The sequence below is a fragment of the Salvia hispanica genome, chromosome 5 (genome assembly GCF_023119035.1).
Source record: "Salvia hispanica cultivar TCC Black 2014 chromosome 5, UniMelb_Shisp_WGS_1.0, whole genome shotgun sequence".
Classification (NCBI taxonomy): domain Eukaryota; kingdom Viridiplantae; phylum Streptophyta; class Magnoliopsida; order Lamiales; family Lamiaceae; genus Salvia; species Salvia hispanica.
In genome coordinates, this window is record NC_062969.1 from 18,081,206 (window position 1) to 18,103,316 (window position 22,111).

The window sequence follows — 22,111 nt, forward strand, 5'->3', positions numbered from 1 at the left end:
ACACATTCTGTATTTGGACTTGATGGAAATGGTTAGAATGTACATTTGCCAAATTAAATATACAAATTTACAAATACTCGTTTTCCAACTTTAAAATCCTAAAGGAAATCGGAAACTAAATTCTAACAATCCGCACAGCAATTATTTAAGATCAGTATTTATAGGAAATGTTCAACTATCGATTTAAAAGAAATGGACCGTCAACAGTTTGAAATTATGCAAGATAAATTAAAACTTGTGACTTTTTTATTTCACAATATCGAATGGAACATTCAGTTTTATGTATTGAGGTCGTAATACTTGTCCAGCACTTTTTCAGTGTAATCTCCAAAAGAAATAGATCCATTTGGCATGATAAACTGTAACAAATTACCAACACCACACCATAAATATTTGAAAATATATAGATTCATCATGCTGATACAAATCTAACTGGCTCACCTCATGTGTATTCGCCAGCTCCGGAAAAAGAAGCTTTTCATCCCTGTACATAAAAAATCACGGATAAGAATTGCATTAGACACTTTGATAAGGTTCTAATGCCATGTTTCTGCACGCAATACTACATTTCATCCATACATTACCAATGTAAGATGACAAATGATCCAATTCTGTTCAACTTATGTTATAACAGATGGAATCCTACATGCAAATATTCGTTTTGCGCAGTTATAACTCGCCAACTGCTTCCAAAAGATACAGGTTTTTGAAGCTAGCTTATGTTGCTCACATCATTTTATCAGCAAACTATAAAATGCCCAGCTTCATAAATCTTAGCCCCTCTATAACGAAGAAAGTTTGCAGCATACTGATTCACTGTTTAATGGCTTGATAAACAGATTCTGTTATGGTTGATTTAGAACCAAAAACATAGAGATGGAGAGATTTGTGAATAAGAAATAAGTACCAGTTAGGCTGCATAAATAATGCAAATGTAGAACGTTCAACACCAGATGCCACCTCACCTTTTGGTGCCTATATATCAAAACATGGTTAAAAGATAATAATAATAATAATAATAATAACCAACGAACTAAAACATGGTTAAAGGCAAGACTACCCGAACACAGTGTGGTGTTGCACAAAGTCGAGCTCCCGACAGTATCTCAGTCGTTTCACCTATTTGGTAGGCAATTTCATCTTCCCCATACACCACCTATATCAGTAAAAGCACAGATGATGACAAAATCGAAAGCATGTCTTAACACAAACACCGTACGAAGGGATATGGGTCAAGAATTGGGGCATAACATTTATAAAGTTTATTGGATATTTATAGATATTTAAATAAACAGCACGGTTCCTGTCTACCGTACTTGTAAGTTGTATATACGTGAACAAGACTGGGGTGCAACAAGTCTCCTTCAACTATAGCTTATTCGATTCGAGCTTATGGTACTCTTTTACAAGTCTTTCATCTTTATTTCTAACTACTTGTCTAGCGGCCCTAGACTATATGGATGGATCTTGTGATCTTTAAAGTAGCATACAATAAATGTAATATTTGAGCACATAAACACAATCAAGCCTTTATACTACTGTTACAATGAGCAGAAAGAAATATACTTTGACTATTTGACCTGAACGTGTTTTTACATAGAGGCCAGCAGTGCTGTCAGGACAAGATATTTCCACAGAATCTCTCGTGAAAATTGCACTAGTAAGGCCTGTATAAGGGATTCCAGCATCCATTAGTCACAATAAAGTAAGACAAAACTAGTAGAAATTTCTCAAGGGAACATGTGTTTTCTACTAATCAGACTTTATACACTCTTATTACTTATTAGGGTACAAAACAAAGGGAAGGAAAAAAATTAAAGGAGAGAAATAATATGTGTGACAAACTAGAGAGAGATGCAAGTTCCTATACCAAGATTACATCTGAATTTAGTGTAGCTGAAGAAACCATGGAAATAAAGTTCGAATATGCTTTTACGGACATCTGATTCGGATATCAGCATCATACATGTAGAAGAGTACAATCAACGATGCAAAAACAAAGAATAAAATTCTGCTTTTTATACATTAACAATCATTATCGTAATAGCCTCTTCTATACGGTGATGGTAATACAAGATCTATAATTTAGATACCTGTAAGGGAACCATGATCTGTATGCCATCCACACCATGATGACATAGATTCACCACCATCATCTACAACAGAAGTGCTGCCATAAACCCATTCATGAATGACCAATATAAGAGAAAAACCGTCTTTGATATCTATTTTTAAAAATGACTGTGTTAGAATAAAGTGGTGAGAAAGACTGGTATGTAAATAGATTAAGAATGGAGCACAGTGAACTGAAACAGAATTTGACAAACAATCCTTTCATGAGGCCAATTCTTTAACGAGGTTATACGATAAATTACTATCCTTAAACCAAACAAATGACTAAACATTCCTCTCAAAGCTCAAATGACCTATATAAAAGACTAATAAAAAGACTAGGGAAATGAATATGATCATAATACAATTATTAGTAACTCCACCAAACTACCTCCACCATCTTGTAACCTCTCCTTGTAATAACTCTCCATTACTCTTATCATTATAACAATATAATTATAAGTAATTGTTGCACTAATGTCTCCCTGCACAATGCATATCACAGTGATTCTTGCAAATGGGAGTTCAATAGTAGTCAAATTAAAAAGAATTCAACTTTTTTACTGTGGCTGTAAAAATTATTATGAAAATGTTCAACCATAAAAAAGGGTTATTATTGAATCAGTTTGTTAGTTCTTTTTATATTGTAACTAGTATTACTTCACAATATAACAAGATACTAAAAAATCTAATGTCCCAAATCCCAATATTTGCAGTGAGGTGAGAGGTTTTGTCACAGTAGTGGGAATTCATATATTTGGAGGCACAGTATAATCATTTCTTTTAAAATGCAATGATCCTGGGAATGCTAGCTTTGCAAGGAAAGAAATGTACCACTGATGGGATGGAAAATAATATAGGAGACGGCCTTTGTGGCACTGAGACCGAAGAAGTATTTGCTGCAGACTTCCATTTTCATGCATTTTCAACTTATTTGACTCTGGAGAAGTACAGATCAAGCAGCAACAGATTAGATACGAAAGCTAATGTATCACAGCAAATGCAAAAAATCCCAGCCTTCAGCAGCATAGGGATCCGCTACTGGGAAAAATAAGGACACAAAAGGCTCTTATAGTAGTAATGTGTTAGCTTAACAGTTTACTGCATTCAAATTATGTTTGGCTTGTTATAAAAGCTAGTACTAAAAAATGAACTGCATCAAATTTCAAAGCCATTTTAAATTATAGGCATACGTCAATGATCAGTTGTATCTTCATTCCATAACTAGGGATACACAACAGTTTTCTCCTTTTTATATTAGTTAGACTAGGGGCTTTGGAAAATATTTAGCCAAACAATAGCCAGATTTTTGTTTCTAACCCTATATTATAAGCAGGCAATAGATGGAATGGGACAAAGTTTGCATTTATTAAATGTATCATGCAGCACAATGCACACTAGATACATCATGCATTCAATATTACACAGTACATCCTAAAGTGAACGAAATTGACACTGGAGAAAAAACATAGCAAGTAAACAAAATCAAAAGATGAAGAACTTACTATATTGATCGCAATGGTGTGCCAACAACAATCCAACATCTAGTATCAACTTTCCAAGAGCTTTAAAGGCTACACGTGGTAGAGGTAGAAAAGAAAAGAAGTCAGGTATCCAGATCCAGACCAATGAAAATTTAAGGAAAAATGTTACGGAGCAATAGGCGGAAGCACCTTAAATGTCACTGACAATTAAGGTAGAGAATATAAAAACAATTTATTAGACAGGTCCAGAGTAGCTAGATCCCAGCACATACCCAGTTCAAGTTCTGGCAATACATCACGAGGCCATATATTTGGTCCACAGTAAGAAGGATACCTAATAGGAAAAGATCATCAAAACAATCAGAATTCAGAGAGTATAGTATTCTCCAATATTAAAAAAATAAGTGGACCTTTTAAATGGCCTTTATATTCTATGATAAATAGATCAGATTCAATTCTCAACCAAGTACAGAAATTTCATTTTTCGCAAATGCTAACATAGGTGACACACAATTTTATATAGCATGTATAGTTTCGAGTTTAATTTACTACTCATAATTGACAGGTTCCAGCCAACCAAATGAACTGTGACAGATACTTTAGTCTTCATATTAAAACAGGTAAATACTAGGTAGTTAAATTAATCAATCATTCATTTGTTATTAGTACTAATAAAACAAGGACAGCCCAAAACCGCAGGCATATTCTGTGGGATGAAAAATTTACAATAGGAACAACGTATGAGATTTAATGACAGTCTATTAAGCTATACATTATCCAATATTCATGATAATATCATATTTCTGTTACTGCTTACAAAAGTAGTAGCACTGTAGCAGAAGTTATTACTACCTTTTAACAAGTGATTGGTCATTTGTGGGGACATCAAGTATTGGATTGGCATAGAAGGAGCCTTTCATAGTATCTGTTAAATATAATCAAACTCACCCGAGTCAAAAAGTGTTACGAAATAGCAACATAGAAAGTTAGATAATGCAAGTGAAACGGATGATATGACTATCGGAATGAGAACCGAAGTTGTATACAAGGAAAAAAAGCTGCTAATGCCCCACTAATCTATATTTTAGGGACCCAATTACCTGGTTTACCGGACTCAAGTTTTTCTTTTCCATGACTCCATCCAAAATTGTACCTACATATACTCCTCAAGATTCAAAGTTAATAACATTTTAAAAAGCTGAATACCATTATACCCCACAAACAAACATGGAAAACATAAGCAAACTGAACTAAAGGCAGGAGTGCGATCCCAAGGTGAGTAGCTGAAGACATAGAATGATAGAAGGATAATGAGAAGAAGGATTGACATACCTACTGTTAGGATCTTCAAGTTGCAGCTTAACATCTTCCGGGAGGCCAGCTAATCTGATTCAAAATTATGACAAGGTGAGAGGCAGAGAACATGAAAAATCTAATATACAGATGAGTGATGAAAATCAAGGGTCCATCACATTGGCGGAAATCATGTAGAATGCATACCTAGGTGCAAGGCATAGAAGATTTTGACGCAGTAATTGATAACCAGGCACCTATACAAATGGAACCAAATCCAGTTACAAAGTTGATTGCATTTTGTTTACATGTTGCAAGTATTAAGCTAGTAGGAGTATATCTTACTTTTCATGAACAAAGTTGGAAGGCCTATTGTATGATTTTATGTTATTTTAATTTGTTTTCCTTCTGTATAGTCAGTGTGTGTATGCTTTTGTATGAATTTTCCAAAATATTAATAACTGATATCCAGATAATTTGACACCAAAATATTTCCCAGTCAGAGATCCTAACAAAACAAATAAACAACAAATCCAACTATTCGATTCCAGTTCCACAATCAAAATAAAACACGTTGATTTCATTTATGTGGGAGGCCTTTTTGTGTGGAAGAAGAAAAGGTTGTGGTCAGCTCTCGCGAGAGGGAGAGAGAGCTGATACTCCATAAATTCAGTAATTTAAAATAATAAAACAGAAAATCACTCCATACATTCGATATGGAGAGAATTCCGAGGCCGTTGGGGCCAAATCCGAGCTCAATTTTCTCCGATAAATCCGCACTTGTATCCTATCGTCAAAACAAAGACGATGTATCAGAAAATATGCACTCCGCATAGCTACCATCTCAAGCACAAGTGATCGATATCGGGATTACCTTCAATTGATGGTAGGAAATAGTAGGTGTTGAAAGAGTAGGAGCAGGAGTGTGCCAGGACATTTCAGCAGCTGATCGAATAGCGGAGCACCGCGGTCGAAATGAGAATTTCGCAAGTACAGCCGTGTGCGGCGGAGGCAGAGGGGCGGGGTTAGCGTAGCCGTGGCGGAGAAAGGCGGAGTGATTTAGAGAAGTCATGTTAGTTGTGTGAGCTGTTATGGCGCCGTGTGCAATTCGACCAATCTTTTTTTAAATTTGGACGTCGTCATTCCGCCGTTACGTCTCACTAACGAGTTGCTTTTTTATACATTTTCTTATTTAGTACTCCTTTTTAATACGCCACTATCAAAATTTGGATTTATCTTTCTTTTTATCTCTTTTTAAATCGATCAACCATTTTATGTAGGTATAGTGAACTATAAAACTAGTACACAAAATGGGTTTGCGTATTCAACATTTATAAAATCAAATCACATTTTCTATAAAGTTTTGTAATTTCCAAATTCAGTTCCGATCTTTACTATTTTATCCTTCAGCTCTTAAGGGATGTATTTTACCATTTAGCTTGATTTGATAAGTGTGTTAGACCACCAAAATTGTGATTTTTAAATATTTTTGTACGTCTGTTGTGATTTTTTAAGGATTAAAATTTTTTATGGTATTATTAAATCTTTGTATATTATTTCAAAATAAATTATTTAAATCTTTGTAGTGTTATCTAAAAGTGAATTATTCAAATCTTTGTGATATTTTTGAAATTATTGCATTACAATAACAAAATTAATACGTATTTGTAATATTATTTCGAAAATATTGATAATTTATTTTTAAAGCATTCATTTTTAGTTTAATGCTTGATTACAACAAGTTTTACTCTACATCTCATTATTCATGATTGCATTACAAAGTAAGGGCGTGTTCACTATGTAAGAATTTGGCAATTCTAGGCCCAATTGAGGGAATTATGGTTGTTCACCTTTCACTATTTAATTGTTGGGGGCCTTACAATTGGGGGTCGGCCCGCACTGTTCATACCAATTGAGGAAGAATTTAATTTTTGTCATATAAGTAAGATTTGTCAGTGCATTGAAAAGTTCACCAAAAATGGACTTGGTTTTATACATTTGCCCACTTTTTCATCTTTCCACCTACACATTTGCCCCACTTTTTCACCTTTCCACATTTTCCACTCGGAGGGATAAATTTGTCAATCCATAATTCTATTAGGTCAAAATCTTTATTTTGGGTAATATTTGGGCCAATTCTAAGATACTAAACAATGGGGAAAAAATTATATAAGTGGATCAATTCTTGGAAGATTTAATTCCTCCAAATGTTAGAATGGAAATCTCCTATAGTGAACTATAGTATATCTTTTTTGCAATTCTTCTGTTTCCACTCTACATCTCATTATTCATGCTTATTACTACTAATTTTATGATTTTAATAATATTCGTTTAGGAGTGCGTTATCATGGTAACTTTTCTTAAATTGCTAACTTGCTGCTCATCAACGCAGTGTATTAAAGATATCAACACGATCACGTTAAAATATCAACACAAATTTGTGTTGAAATTTAGGCATAATTTGCTAGCTATGATAATTCTAGATTAGTTTATTTAACCTAGGGGGTGTCGAAACGGGTACCCGCAGGTACCCAAATCCTATTTTGCGGGTACCCGAACCCAAAATGTTCAATATTATACTATCCAATCTCGACTTGTATGTTATACTAAAAACTCAATACCCGCATCGGGTATACCGAACCCGTAGTTGCGGGTACCCAAACCCGCTGGCATAATTTGAGTTGTGTATTATATTATTCAATGGTATTATGCCTTTGGTTTTCGATAGTAACTATCATCAATGCTAGTCATCTAATACAATAATTTTATGCACATATTTGTCATTCCAGAATGTATTTTGGGATTTCATGTACATGTATGTACTCTATAATGAATTTCTGCTACGAAGCCGAAGAAGGAGAAGTTAATCTGCGTACAAAATTTCTCACCGCAATTTTAGTAAAACAAATACAAGTACAATTATGCAGCAACAACTCAGCAATCTCGATGGCATTTAGTGCAACACCTTTGCTATTAGATCTCTACAAATAGATCAAGCATGTCGAAAATCAAATCACCATTCAAAAGTTTAATACGAAACCAAAAACAATTAACTTTAATCATCAGAGAGGTCAGAGGAGACACAATTGGAAATAAGATCCGGCAATATATTTTTCAATATTTGAAACTGATTAACTAAAATAAATTATTTGAAAACCCTAATCCTAAAAATACCGGGTATTATCGGGTACACTCGCGCGGGTAACGGGTATACCTATACCAGCAAAAATTTAAAACACAATACCCAATCCCGCCCCGTTTCCCGTTTTTGTCGGTAGCGGGTACCCGATACCTGGCGGGTTGCGGCTACCCGTTGTGAATTACCCGTTACCCGCTACCCGTTTGACACTTTTTATCCTACATTATTGATCATTTGGTAGCTTAATTTATTTATCTTTAAAGCCTATGTTTAAGAACGGGTCCGATATAATAAACTCTCATATTATAGATAAGTATTCTAATCTCCATAGTCTGATTATTTATTTGCATCAATTTTGAACCCTGACAAATCTATATTTTTACCCAAATACTCTCATATTAATCTATTTTTTTACACAAATATCTTTTGTTTTTATTTCTCCACATCTGTTCCATCATTCACAAACTGAACTACATGGAAACTGATCTCAATTGCATGACACGAAGAATGTGCACATTGGGGGGGAAAAGTGTATTAATCTGCAATGAAAACAATCGCGATTCTCAATTCCGTCATCCTACCCCAATAATTTTTTTGAATTTTTCCTAAATCATGTTCCCTGATCAATTCTATCTCAAATCACACTGCGCCTTGGCGCAATTTTGCTATATGAACTAGGTCTTGCGCTCAATTGCTCGTCGCTGGAGTCGCGGTCAATTGCTCGTGATTGTGGAGCCCAAATTTTGATACATTCTTCCCAAATTTCATCGTGATTCTAATATTTAAGAAAAAATGAGTAGCACACGCTTCACACATACGCAACACACATTGTATTTATACAATATGTTTTAACAAATGTTAACACGCATTGTATTTATACTCCACCACACACAGCACACACCCACAACACAAATTGTACGCATACTACTCTACCACACCGAGCACACACACGAGACACACACAACACAACAATTCATGCACGCACGGTACATACGCCAAAATCTCTTTTAGTTTGTAGACATAAATATTCAGATCGAACCACGTAAATCTTAGTTCCTTTCGTTTTATCATCTTTGAGTTCATAGTTTCAACATATTCAACGATTCTTTTTTTTTTATTTATCGCGTTGTGTTTGATTATATTTAAGCAATACCCTAACACGTGTAACACTCTTACGAGCGACGATAGATTGGCTGTTTTCCATTCCTATCTGGGTAAGATGTCCTTCACTCGCTAAGGAATTTGTTGAGACGAGTCAAAAAGAAAGAAAGAAAGAAATAAAAAGTAACTGTAAAACCTTGGGCATGTTTGGTTAAAGAGTTCATCATGGGCATGTTTGGTTAAAGAGTTCATCATGAAAAGCGTAAAATTGAATTGAAGTGGACCCTTTGATTTAGATATGTCTATAAGTAAATTGTGCAACCACAGATTGTTTGAACAGGTTTGCAAATTAAGTATGCTGATGAGTTTAAAAACCAAAAAAAAAAAAAAAAACTTTGAAATGTTAACTAATCACTAAAGCAAACAGGAATGCATAATTCCAATAAATGTTTTCCTAAAGTATTTGCCAATCACAGTCAAGGACAACTACTAACTAGAAAGGTAAAGAAATTGAACAACGAATTCAGATTGAACTTTACCAGTGCTTCAGTATCTCCTTCCCCTTCCTCTCCCTCGTCCTCTACCTCTTCCTCTCCCTCTTCCCCTGAATTCAGTTCGACTGGAAGCTCCAGCATCATCTCTTTCGAAACTGAACATGCTTATCTTTATACTTTTAGCATCCATCATATGCGGATCATTTTGTACCTAAATGTATAACATAGAATATGAGTTAAAATGCAAAAACAGAAGAATCTAAAACCATATTGTAGGGATCATGGAACACTCCTGCTAGGCAGAGGGTGACTATAAACAACATAAATAAAAAATAAGGTTTGATGCATCGATCGAGATAATTGGAAATGGTGTACTCCATATGAAATATTGTTGGGTAAGAAATAGTTACATGGTTTTCCTCCAAATCAAATTGCTCCTGCAGCTGTCTTGCAAGCTCCTCATCTTCAGTGTAGTGGTGGTGCTCATGTGTTGTCTGAAGATTGCCTCCTGTTTTCCTCCTTTCCCACTCATCAAGGGTGAGCAAAGATGAGTCATCTTCTGTATCCTTTCCCCTACGCCTCTGAAATCTAGAATTGCGATCACCAAAACTAGGCTGACTTGTTTTCTGGAGAAGTTTCTGAGCCGCTACTTGATTTTGAACAGGTACAGATGCCACAACTGTAATAGATTCAAACAAGTTACTGTGGTATAAGTACCAGAATTAACTATCTGAAAATTCATATTTCAAACTTTAACGGAAAGTAATGTTGGGTTGATCTATAACACTAGAGTGCGTATAAGTATACTCCGAGAAATCAAAAACAGAAATTTATTATGCACCACTATAGAAGTTCAACCAAAGATCCACAGGCTACAATAAGTTTACCTTTTGGTCTTTCTGAGGCAGTTGCCTTCTCGGGATTTCCTTCATTTGAGTGAAGCAGCTTTGCTCCATCAGTTAAACCATCTTTGGTTTCATTATTTTTCTGGAGCTGGACATTCTGGCGCAAATTGGAGCACTCGCCTCTTGCAGCGAGACTTTGTCGATGATCATTTGAGTATGCCGCTGAAATCCATCCGACCCAAAATATTATAAGTTTGCTTTTAACAATGGGAAGCCATGTTGAATGGCCTCCTCTTCTTATAAGTTTGCTTTTAACAATGGGAAGCCATGTTGAATGGCCTCCTCTTCAACAAGAAAAATCGCAGTGAAGGAATATTTAACTGGTTCCATCCAGGGAGTTGAATTTCTGAATCTGTTAAAATCGGATATATGGAGAGAATCAAAACCCTCCAGCTTGATACATAGTTTGGTTCAGACTCATTTCAATATTGAAGATGAGCTTGTTCTTTAGTTTTATTATTAAATCGAATACTCCACTTGTTAACTTGTACTCATGATGATACTTTCACTTATTATTAAATCAATTGTTCCATTTCTTATCAATAAGACATTTTTTTCTGACTGTTACATTGAAGGCATATGTAATTTATGGGGTAAAATAGTGTTTTGCATGAAAAGTAAGTTCAACTTGATCATGAACCTGTGGCACTGGAAAATGCATACCTTCAGAAGACGGAGTGTATGAAGTAGACGAAGGGCCTCGTCCGGTTCGAACTTGGAGCTTTTCGAATGATGGAGGATAGCTAGATGCATTTTCTTGTGATGGCCTGAGCTTGTAGCGAGAAACATTCATGTACTTGCGCTTTAACTGCCATTCTTCGTAAAGAGACTGAACAACGCCGCCTAAAACAGTAATTACATTTTTGTTCAAACACAAAATACCACTGCGCATATCAGCTTTATTCTGCAGCTTGACCTGGAACACAAGCAAAAACGTTAGTACTAAATATATTACGAAAAAAGGTGCATCAGTGAATTATAGTCCAGGCTATCCAGCAAAAAGCCAACTAACATATTGAACATGGACAACATGTAACGCAATCTTAGTAAATGTGCATATTTTCGAAAGATATGCTCCCATCTAAAGGCTAAGCAAGTATGTGTAAAAGGTATAACTGCTGTCCTGAAAGACATAATAAATACAAGCCGTCCCAAAGGCTAGGTAGGTCATCTTATTAGTTCATCTGATGGCAATTCAATCATGTTAGCTTGGGTATGACATGACTCAGACTAACTACTGGCATAAGAAAAGTTTTAAGAGCTAAGACCTTTGTCCCAGGGCTAATATCATCAGGAAATGACGGCACATGTGAGTACTCTATAGCAGTTATTTCATTGTGTCCATCTGTGAGCTTCAATAGTAACAGCCGTCTGTTGTTTGAATTTTCTGAAGCAGCCTCAGCCAGACTACTCCGAGATATATCTCTGCTTGAGCACACCTGTTCCATAGAGAAAATTCTATAAAGGGTGAGATAGTCCATGAGTACATAACATAACAAATACAAAGTCACAGGATCAAAACAGGACTTTAGGCAGCATAAAACATAAGAACAACTGAACAAGTTTGCTTGAGAGAAGTGCTTCAGTGAATATAAGGGAAGACAAATTGGATCCATAGTATATTTTAAAAATAAAATGGGGCTTGTATTATTCCAGATGTATCAGTTTAGTCCAAAATCATTTTTTATCATTTCAACCAGAAAATTTCACATTCAGTTCTAGTCTCATATAACAGAAAATAATGACCATATGTATTTGTGCCCTTATGCTGCTAGCCTGCTAGATTAGTGCATGCTGAGTGAAACATGAGAAACAGCTATTCATGTATTCTCCTTATCAGGACAAATGCTAGAAGCTGGTACAGCTAAAACCAAAGACAGTCAAGCAATATATAGACATGTTGATTTGCAACTAAAAAAACTTTATTGGCACTGATAACTTATGAATGGGCATGCTTGTATATATCAAAGTCCAGAAACATTCAATCATGTCATTTTTAACCCTACCTGTCCTTTGGTTTTCAAATACTTTGCCTACAGTTGTAAGAGTCCAACTAGATTCAGAGGGCAGAGTAAAGTAACATGACACTGCTATTTATTGATTTGTATAAAATGTAAACCACAAATTATGACAGCACGCACTTCCCGTTTGCAAATTTACCAAACTACTCTTGATTACCTATTGTGAAGGCTTTATAAATCATTTTGGTTCAGCTGGATACATGAGAAAATTGAATTTCCTACCTTCTCTGTATCTCTGTGTACATTCAATGTTGGAAATTTCTCATTCATATGTTCACACTCCTTATCCAGTCTTCGAAGTTCAATAAACTACATGCACTATAATAGTCAATAAATAGTTTCTACTTGAATCTCTTCAATCAATTTGAGGTGATTTAAATACAATCTAACATTAATTCACGGCACGAATGATATATCAACATTCACAGTCCAGTGCTTTGTGGAAAGGGATGAGAATAGTAAGAATGAGGGATATGTCCCATTCGCCTCATTTTTTGGTTTATTCCAAAAGTGTGGAATCATTTCCTTACTCAAGCTATCAATCCCATTCCAATTCCCATTATCAGTCAGGCATTGTAATTTGCTACAAAGAAATAAATTAATTAATAGATTAAAAATCCGACTCAAATTTGTATAACTCCACAATTAAGAAAGCTACACTAGTGGGGAAATATTATGTACCTGAAGCACAATTGGACCTTGAAGATGAGAGGTTTTGGTGAGAAGAGAAGGTTGCGGCAAGCATTTTCCGCCAAACGATCGCAAGTCCATATTGAGAAGCTCTGATTCAACTGAATCGAGGGCGGCAGATGGTGTGATGAGTTCTCGAATTCGGTCAGTGTCTTTTAAACACCAGCCTCTGGCGGCGAGAGCTGCCGAAAGATGAGACTGCGAAGAAGAAGCGGCGGCGGCCGCCATGACCAAAGCACGATGGAGATGGTTAGTTACAACGGCGTCGTCTAAACATTTGGCTACTCCAAGTTAAGCATTAACTTGTATTGAATCAGATGATTTACACATCTTATCAGAGTTTAATAAGGGTATTTTTTGTGGAAAAATTGATGAAATTAATTTCGGTAGATGATCCAAATTAAACAAATAAGAGTATTTTTTGAGTACTGTCCGTATTGTGTTGGGCTACATGTCCTATGCAGAATTGGACTATGTTAATTTGCTTCATTTTAGTGGTCCAAAAATATTAAGTTGGGCTCATATAAAACTCAGGACTAAGTAACAGACGAAAAACCACCTAAATACCAATTTCTAAGATCTAAGCCCAAGGCCTACAACCTCGGCATGCGGCACGCGGCCTCGTTGAGGCGATGACGCGCGTGTTGGCTTTACCGTCCATTTATTGTGCACTTCATTTATTACATGTAATTATTTAGCCTCTAAAATACAAGTTTAAAGAAAACTCTTTTTCAATGTGAGATTAATTAACATACATTAGTTAGTATGATAACTTCATATTATTGTAATAAACTTTAATTCATATTTATCTCACGCTCACATGAAATAGGTTTAGGAAAATAAAATATACCATGATCATCTACTGGAGTGTAAATTAATTTTATATCATTCAATTTCATAAAATCAAATCTTTCATTACTTGTACAAGTCAGTCAAACTGGGCTTTAGATTCCAATAATCTCACACATGAGTGGAAATAATCAATATGCATTATGACAAGCTCACTACTTAGGAGGTGTAAAAGTATCATGACTTTGAAGTTTAAACCGACCATAGTCAACACCATCAGATCTATATGAGGATTAGCAACACAATGATTAAACTATTCCTCAACGGCGTGCACTGAGACAACGATTGTAACACTTAAAACACTTCTATCTCATTCGTTTTTACATTTTGTTTCCATTGTTGGCCTTGGACGCGAATTCATTAGTGTATTTAATGATGCAGCTCCACTTCTACTTAAATATGTGATTCTTTGCGAGTATCTTGTCATACTCAACCTCACCATTAGGCAAGTTTTTCACGCTCTAATGGATCCTTGTTACAGGCGAGAAGGCATCAAAAAAATAACCCTTCCTTTTGTTTGAAATCTTCGACCGCCAATCATGCCTTGTATTTGTCAAAGGTTCCCTATGCCTTAAGTTTCTTCTTAAGAATCCATTTGCATCCTAAAAATTTGCAACCTTCAGGTAGATTAACTAACACTAAAGTGTGATTTTGCAAAATATAATCAATTTTGCGTTGACCAGCTTCTCCAAATGCAACTCATTTGGTCCAAGGAAAGCTACTTTGATCAAAGTTAGTTCTTCATCCAGCGTTGAAAGCAATATAGTCAGGACCAAAAAATTTTGGCATCTTGACCCTACTACAATCCCATATGGGATTTTCGAAATTCCCATCTTTATTTCTCTCTAATAAGTGTCTCATTTCTTTAATTATAATTAGTGTATTATGGTCAGATCATGGATCCATGGGGTTGAATTAGGCCACACATGTATGTACTTTCACCAATTAAAATCGAGCCTCAATTTAATTCTAAGTCAAACAGAATACTCAATCTGCCATAAAATAGTCTTCTTTTTTTCGTTTTAGCGCGTCCCACAAATCTTCCATTTTTGGTAAGTTTATCTTCTCTTATGAGGTGACCCCATTCCCCACCAAAAATTCCCCCAATCACTTTTTCTCTATATCCCTATCTTACATTACCAATTTGATATTAAAAATCGTATCGTCCCTAAAGTCCTTTTTTTGGATGCAGGAGTATTATTTTCGACCAATATAAAAAAAATATTATTGTTAGTACAATTGATACACATGGAATTTGCATATTTTAACATCAAAATTTGGCTAGTTTTGATTGCATATTATGTGAATTATATCCATTATTCACGTGTTTCTGAGTTTTAAAAGAAAATGAACTGAAATTTATAAATTCTCATCAATTTCTAATGAATACTATCTTTGTCTTCGAAAGAGCTTCGCGTTGATATCTCGCACGCTTCAATTGGAGTTCCGTAGAGAAAGTTATAGCCGATTTACGAAGATTGCACAACCGAGTACAACCCTGCAGGCCGCAGGGTGGGGAACAGACGAGATTCGTGATCTCTAGATGATTATTGCCTTTTTGAAACCCAATCTTTTCTTTATTGAAGATATACCTTGTACTCCCATCATCCACCAAAAAATAATCTCATGAATGGACGACACGGGTTTTAAATAAAGTAAATGAGAGACTGAGAAAAAAGTGGGTAAAATATGAGAGAGAAGAAGAAGAAAAAGAAAAAGCGGATAAATTATGAGAGAGAGAAAGAGAAAAGATGGATAGAATAGTATCAATAATTTGAGAGAAACTTTTCATTTTTAGATGTGAATATTTTTTGTTCACACCATAAAATGAAAAGACGAGACTATTTTTCGTAGACAGGGGGAGTAGGATTCAATTTCTACTATATCTCAATATTTTTCAAGCCTATAGATACCCTATTTCCTACCTGAATTCATTCATCTCGGAGCCTCCAAGTCTTCCATACTTCGCACATAAAGTAGTCTTTTTTAAGGATCTAGGGAACTAGTTGCATGTGTTTTATTGATAACCTCTTGCTTGCATGTGTGTTTCTCTCACTCTGTCCCATTAAAAATGAAACATTTCCCTTTTTGGATTGTTCCATTAAAAATGAAATGTTTCCTAAAATGGAAATCTCTTTTCTAATCTCTCTTACTTTACTCTCTCTACATCAACTCATAAAACATCACTGCATAAAAATCCATGTTGATTCCCAAATGTTGCATATTTAATGGGACAGGGGGACTACTTTTTAAGGATTGACTAATAAAGAAATACTACCTCCGTCTTGCATTAACTGTTACATTTACTTTTCTGCACTCCATCTATAAAAATGATAATAAATAGTTAAAGTCGAGAAATAGTAAAATAAGAGAGAGAATAAGGTAGAGAATAGTCTTCTTTACATTATTTTCTCTCTTACTTTACTATTTATCCACTTTAACTATTTATTATTCCATCCGTCCCAAAAGAATATGCACTTTAGGTTCGGCACAGGTTTGAATGTAAAATTGTTAAAGTAAGAGAGAGGTAGAGAGAAAAAGTAATTAAAGTATTATTAATGGAGAATGAGTCCATCTCATAGAGAAAAGACTTTCCAAAATTAGAAGTACATACTTTTGTGGGACGAACTAAACATGAAATAGTGCATATTCTTGTGGGACGAAGGGAGTATCATTTTTAACCAAACGAGTGCAGAAAAGTAAATGCGACAGTTAATGAGTGACGGAGGTAGTAGTTCATACTTTTTAGGATAGGGACGGAGGAATTATTTGGGAGAAATATCAGATTTTACCAAAAATTCTTGGTTTATTCAATCAATATCCATAGATTAATGCAATCGCTTCAAGATAACCATGCAATTTAGGGCATTTCCTAGCTATTACTACTAATAGATAAGTAATTTGTCGTCTTCAACATCTTAAGCACAAATAAAAAATCGTTATAAAAGATCAATAAATATCACCAAGCGGGATTAATTAATTATACATGAAACTTTAGCACATAAACTGACGTGGATGGTTAGTATTTGTCACGTCAACCTTTATCCTACCCTAAAAAAGATTGAAATCCTTATCTTCATGTATCGAGTCAATAGTGAGTAGGAAAACGAAAATAATTTATCATCATCAAATAATTATCAATCGCTAAGCCTAATTATTAAGTACTCCCTCCGTCCCAAAAAAGATGACCCATTTCTTGGGCGGCACGTGATTTTATGCAGTTATATTTTGTGTGTTAAGAGGAGAGAATAAAGTAAGAGAGAGGGAATAAAGTAGAGATAAAGGTGTTTCCATTTTAAGTAATGGGTTATCTTAGTTGGAACAAACCAAAAAGGAAAGTGGATCATTTTCAATAGGACGAAGGGAGTACTTTCTTAATCGAAATTTAATGAAGCGTTGTAAATACTTTATATAGTTGGACAACTGCAACTCAGTTAATGTTTATTTGGCTTCCCAGATTATTTTCTTCCAAATCCAATTCATCATCTTAAAAATCTTAGTCCCCAAAATCTTTATCTAGATTTGCCTATAAATATTTATACCTTGCTGTAGTATACATGAGTGGTGTAACTAATTAAATCATCATAAAGAATATCTATCCTAATCTAAAGTGACAGTTTGGTAAAAAGACATTTTTATTCTTTTTGATGGGAAAATACTAAAGCTAATTACTTTGGCTTTTTTGTCATTTTGATAAAAGACTTGATGATTGGTTAAATTGATGGCTCAATGACATACAGATTCTCAAATAAGCTACTGAGAAAAGGCTCTATTAAATCAGTATTGCTATACAAGTATACAACCTACAGTTAAAACCAAACCAATCTAAAAAATCAAAGAAGCAACACACTCCTGCGAAGCAAGCCCGAAGGAGAGCCGGCGAGACATGGCGGTGGACGGCGAGGCAGGCGGAACCACCGTCCGCGAGGCAAGCTGGACGGACGGGAGCTCCGGCGAGGCAGATGGGGTGGCCGGCGGGGCAAGGCAAAGCGGAAGAAGAAATACAAGTCTTCTTTCGTGGAGGCAGCGGCGAGGTGGTGCTCCCGGGCAGGAAGGGCGCTAGCGTGATGAAGAAGGGTGAAAGGAAACCCGACGCAGAAAGTCGTTGGAGGACGGCGAGGAAGGGCGGTGGCGTGGCGGTGGGCGTGGCGGTGTGGTAGCGATGCACGGGTCAATTGCGCCGATTGAGAGAGAAAGAGGGAGAGGCAGCTCGGGCGGTAAGTTGTACGCAACGACGATGATAGAGAGCTGCCAGTGATTGGAACCAGTGAAACGAGAGAGTCATGCGAATGCGAGGAGGGGAGACACGTGAGAGAGAAGTGGTGAGAGGAGGCAGCGCACATTTTACCCTGACATTGAAACTATACATTATTGAGACATTTAGAGTGTCCACTATAGTTGGCCGGGTCAAGCCACAAAACGTGGCCAGGCCACAAAATCGTGGTCGGGCCACCAATGTCCATGTTTTACACTATAGTGGACATGCCCAAACCACCAAATAATTTATTTTTTTCATTTTGTGTATATTTTAATTAAAAATGGGTATATTTATAGAATTTGTGTAAGAATGAGGTAAAAAAATGTGTATACTTATAGAAATAAAAAAAATAAAAAAAAATCAGAAAATAGAGAGAGCCGCGGCCCGTGGCCGCTGCAATAGGAGAGCCACGGCTCCCGCCCAAGAGCCGCGGCCGGGCCACGATCGTGGCGCTCCTGTGTCCACCCCCCCGCCGCGGCTGCCCACCCCCGTCACTGTAGGGAGCCGCGGCTCGCGGCTCTCCTGTGGCCTGGCCACGGCTCCCCTATAGTGGATGCTCTTAGGGTTACAACCGAGACATTGCATTTAGGTCCTTTTTAAGAAGAGATTAAAATGTACGTTTGCACAACCAAAATTAAAGGAAGGAGATGAAATATAATTTATTTGCATAAATATGCTGGAATAGTAAAATGTCATTGAATAAAAAAAATTCATTCTTTTCTGTATAAATTTTTACAATTAGAGATTATTAGTAACATTTATTTTGTGAAAGGGAAAATTATTGAATTATATTCAAATCAATTGCTTTTAAACGCTAGACGTTAGAATTGAGAATATTATTTATCAAAAAAAAAAAGAATTGAGAATATTAAGAAAATATTGCAAATGTATATTATACTAGACTTTATTTTTGTTGGATTTTATAATTTAGAAAAGTTTATAATATAGAGTTGTAAATTGGATGTAAGGCTATCATTATGTTTTTTTGGACTACTAATTTATTGGACTTTTGTATATATATCTTTTAAATTAAATTCCTCTTTACTTATGTAACTATATTCATATAATTTTGTTTTGCTTTTCAGTGGAGTCAAAATTGGAATTATGCTAAAGAGTAATTTGTCTTCTTTTTGGATCAAAATTGAAATTTTATTCATCATTGCGGTGCTTCTTACAATTAATTTGTCTTCTAATTCCCAAAACTCCATCATTACGCTTTAAAGGAGAAGGTCACTTTCCCAAACACCCATCATTAATCCTTCTCCAATCGTCACCTTCAATTTACAATTAATTTAGTACTTTCTCAACTATTTTTAAAATTTTATTTTGTCATATTATTATCGGATAAATCTTTTATTTGTCATACTGAAGGTCTTTTGCATTATTGTGTTTTTTTGGAAACAAGTATGGGAGTACCGCTAATTGAGGGAGAGATGTATTGCAAGGTGACGCCGAGCGAGAAATAAACAAAGAACATACTGATGGATTTAGCCGGAGATGGCGCCAAATCGCCGTATGATTTTTAAGGGAATTCAAATTGAGTTCTTCAACTGAAAAATATATAAAGAGAGAGAAAGATTGCTGGTAAAATTCAAGAGAGTATGGTGGAGCAACGGCCGGCTGGCGACGCCATGGACGACCAGGAACACAAGCAGCGAGGGAGGTGGAGTCAAAGGAGGAAGGTGGGCGGAGGTGCTAGGACTGGAAATTGTGGTGAAGTTTTTTTTTCTTTTCTGTTTTTAAATTGTGGTGTTAAATTATTTCAGACGAGATGACGGAAATGAGATTTTAATCCCCTTGCCCTTTACTTTTATTCTTTTCCTTTTTTTTTCTTTTTCTTTAACTTGTCTTGGGCCAAGTTCTTTTAATTAGTATTTGAGCCAGCTTGGATAAAAGAATGGAGAAATAAAAAATGTTTTGAGCTGGAAATGAAGTAAAGAATTTCTTGTGAGCTCGAATTAATTCACGGAATTGTGGGGACGTGTGCGGCCGGCCAGCGTCGCCTGCGACGTCTCTGGCAGCCGCAATGACTGAAAAGAGGGATAGAAGAGGCAATTAAAAAAATTAGAAAGAAATATGGATTAACTGAAATGTTTTTTAATTAAATAACTAGATATTCTATGCTTTGTTGATCAAAACTTTCAACTATTTATTTATTTAAGTTATAGTATGATTTTTTCCCATTTGATCCTTAGTCGTGCATTTTCCTTTGTTTGTATATTTTATTTTAACTAACTCATACTCTTTGATTCTTAGTACATCTCCTCTTTATCATTTACTTTATTTTATTTTACTCCACTCACATCAAAAATTAAAAATGTACAAAATTATTTGCCGAATATGAAATGTTTCATTTATAGGATTGAGAGATATACATTTTTCTTTTTGTTATTTTTTATAATATTTTTAATTATTTATAATGTTTTGAATACTTATTGTAATTAACCCATATTCTTAATTATAAATATCATTATATTTTCTTTATCATCTTTTTTTTAATCTACTTACTTTATAATTTATCTTTTTAAAAATTTTATGTCCCGTGCATAGCACGGGTGATAACACTGGTTATAATAATATATAGGTTTACTAGACAATCGATCGCGTATGATCGGTCACTCGATATTTACCACATTCATATTATGCAATGTGTTTGGACACATTTCTTGCAATTTGATGGATCATAATCTTATATGTATAAAAACATATTTACATACTTTTTTCCTAGTAATTTAGGCATTAGTAATGCTCAACAAACACAATCAGAACGAAGGAATATTCTAACGTCATGAAGCTATTACTTTATATGATGGAAACAATTAAAAAATGTGTGTTATAAGCTGTTGCCAACTAGTTAAAGATAATGATGTTATTTCTACACCTGCCATAAAATTAATATGCCAAGTACAAGAGAAAATATTACACAATGTGTCAAGAACATTAAAATGAAGTATATAAAAGCAAAACTTGATGAAAAAAAGTACTTGACCAAAGAATTGAAAGTGACATAAATTTGGAGGACCTTCACCTTACTAGTAAAAATGGCCCATAAATTGCTGTCCAGTTGGACACTCAATTATTTGATGGCAAGTAATTAATGCCATTTTATTATATTTTCAAACTAGCCAATTATAAAATTAGAAAGAAAAATAAGGAGTATCACCTGTTCTATATATAACAAGCATCAAATTTTGTCTAGTATATTTGTTTTGTCACATCTAAGTTCATCCCGGCTATCTACACTAGGGCTGGCAATTTTTGACACGACACGATAACACGACACGAACCGGCACGAAATTAATGGGTTTGGGTCAGAGCTTATCGTGTTCGTGTCCTTATCGGGTCGACCCATTAAGGACACGAAAATTTCGTATCATGTTCGTGTCGTGTTCGTGTCGGGTTCGTGTTATCCGTTAACAATGCGTGTTCGTGTCGTGTTCGTGTTATCCGTTAACACATAATATTTTAATATTATTATTCTTATTAACACATAATATTTTAATATTATTATTCTTATTATTTTCATTTTTCAATACTTATTTTCGTGTCATTAATGGGTTCGTGTCGTGTTGACCGGAAACGGTTCGTGTCGTTATTGACTTCGTGTCGTGTTCGTGTCGTGTTCGTGTCTGAGGGTAGCGGGTCGTATTCGTGTTCGTGTTTGAGGTTTTCTTAACGGGTCGTGTTCGTGTTTGTTGTTATCGTGTTCGTGTCGTTATCGTGTCGACACGATAACGACCCGACACGCACGATTTGTCACCCCTA

The 22,111-nt window shown here is 35.3% G+C and overlaps 2 protein-coding genes across 2 annotated transcripts; both read right to left on the bottom strand.

The window, feature by feature from the left end:
- Positions 1-19: 19 nt before the first annotated feature.
- LOC125186890 lies at positions 20-5,951 on the bottom strand. Its single transcript, XM_048083374.1, has 15 exons — positions 5,764-5,951; positions 5,599-5,676; positions 5,097-5,146; positions 4,929-4,982; positions 4,697-4,749; positions 4,449-4,521; positions 3,869-3,930; positions 3,618-3,686; positions 2,947-3,052; positions 2,094-2,170; positions 1,567-1,667; positions 1,061-1,156; positions 908-975; positions 442-484; positions 20-359 (listed from the first exon to the last, which is right to left on the bottom strand). Exons 1-15 carry the CDS (start codon positions 5,824-5,826, stop codon positions 279-281), a joined length of 1,074 nt encoding a protein of 357 aa, XP_047939331.1. The 5' UTR covers positions 5,827-5,951; the 3' UTR covers positions 20-278.
- A 3,593-nt stretch (positions 5,952-9,544) lies between these two features.
- On the bottom strand, positions 9,545-13,554 carry LOC125186962 (tudor domain-containing protein 3-like). Its single transcript, XM_048083453.1, has 6 exons — positions 13,231-13,554; positions 11,797-11,967; positions 11,192-11,444; positions 10,511-10,690; positions 10,034-10,302; positions 9,545-9,834 (listed from the first exon to the last, which is right to left on the bottom strand). Exons 1-6 carry the CDS (start codon positions 13,465-13,467, stop codon positions 9,676-9,678), a joined length of 1,269 nt encoding a protein of 422 aa, XP_047939410.1. The 5' UTR covers positions 13,468-13,554; the 3' UTR covers positions 9,545-9,675.
- Positions 13,555-22,111: the final 8,557 nt, after the last annotated feature.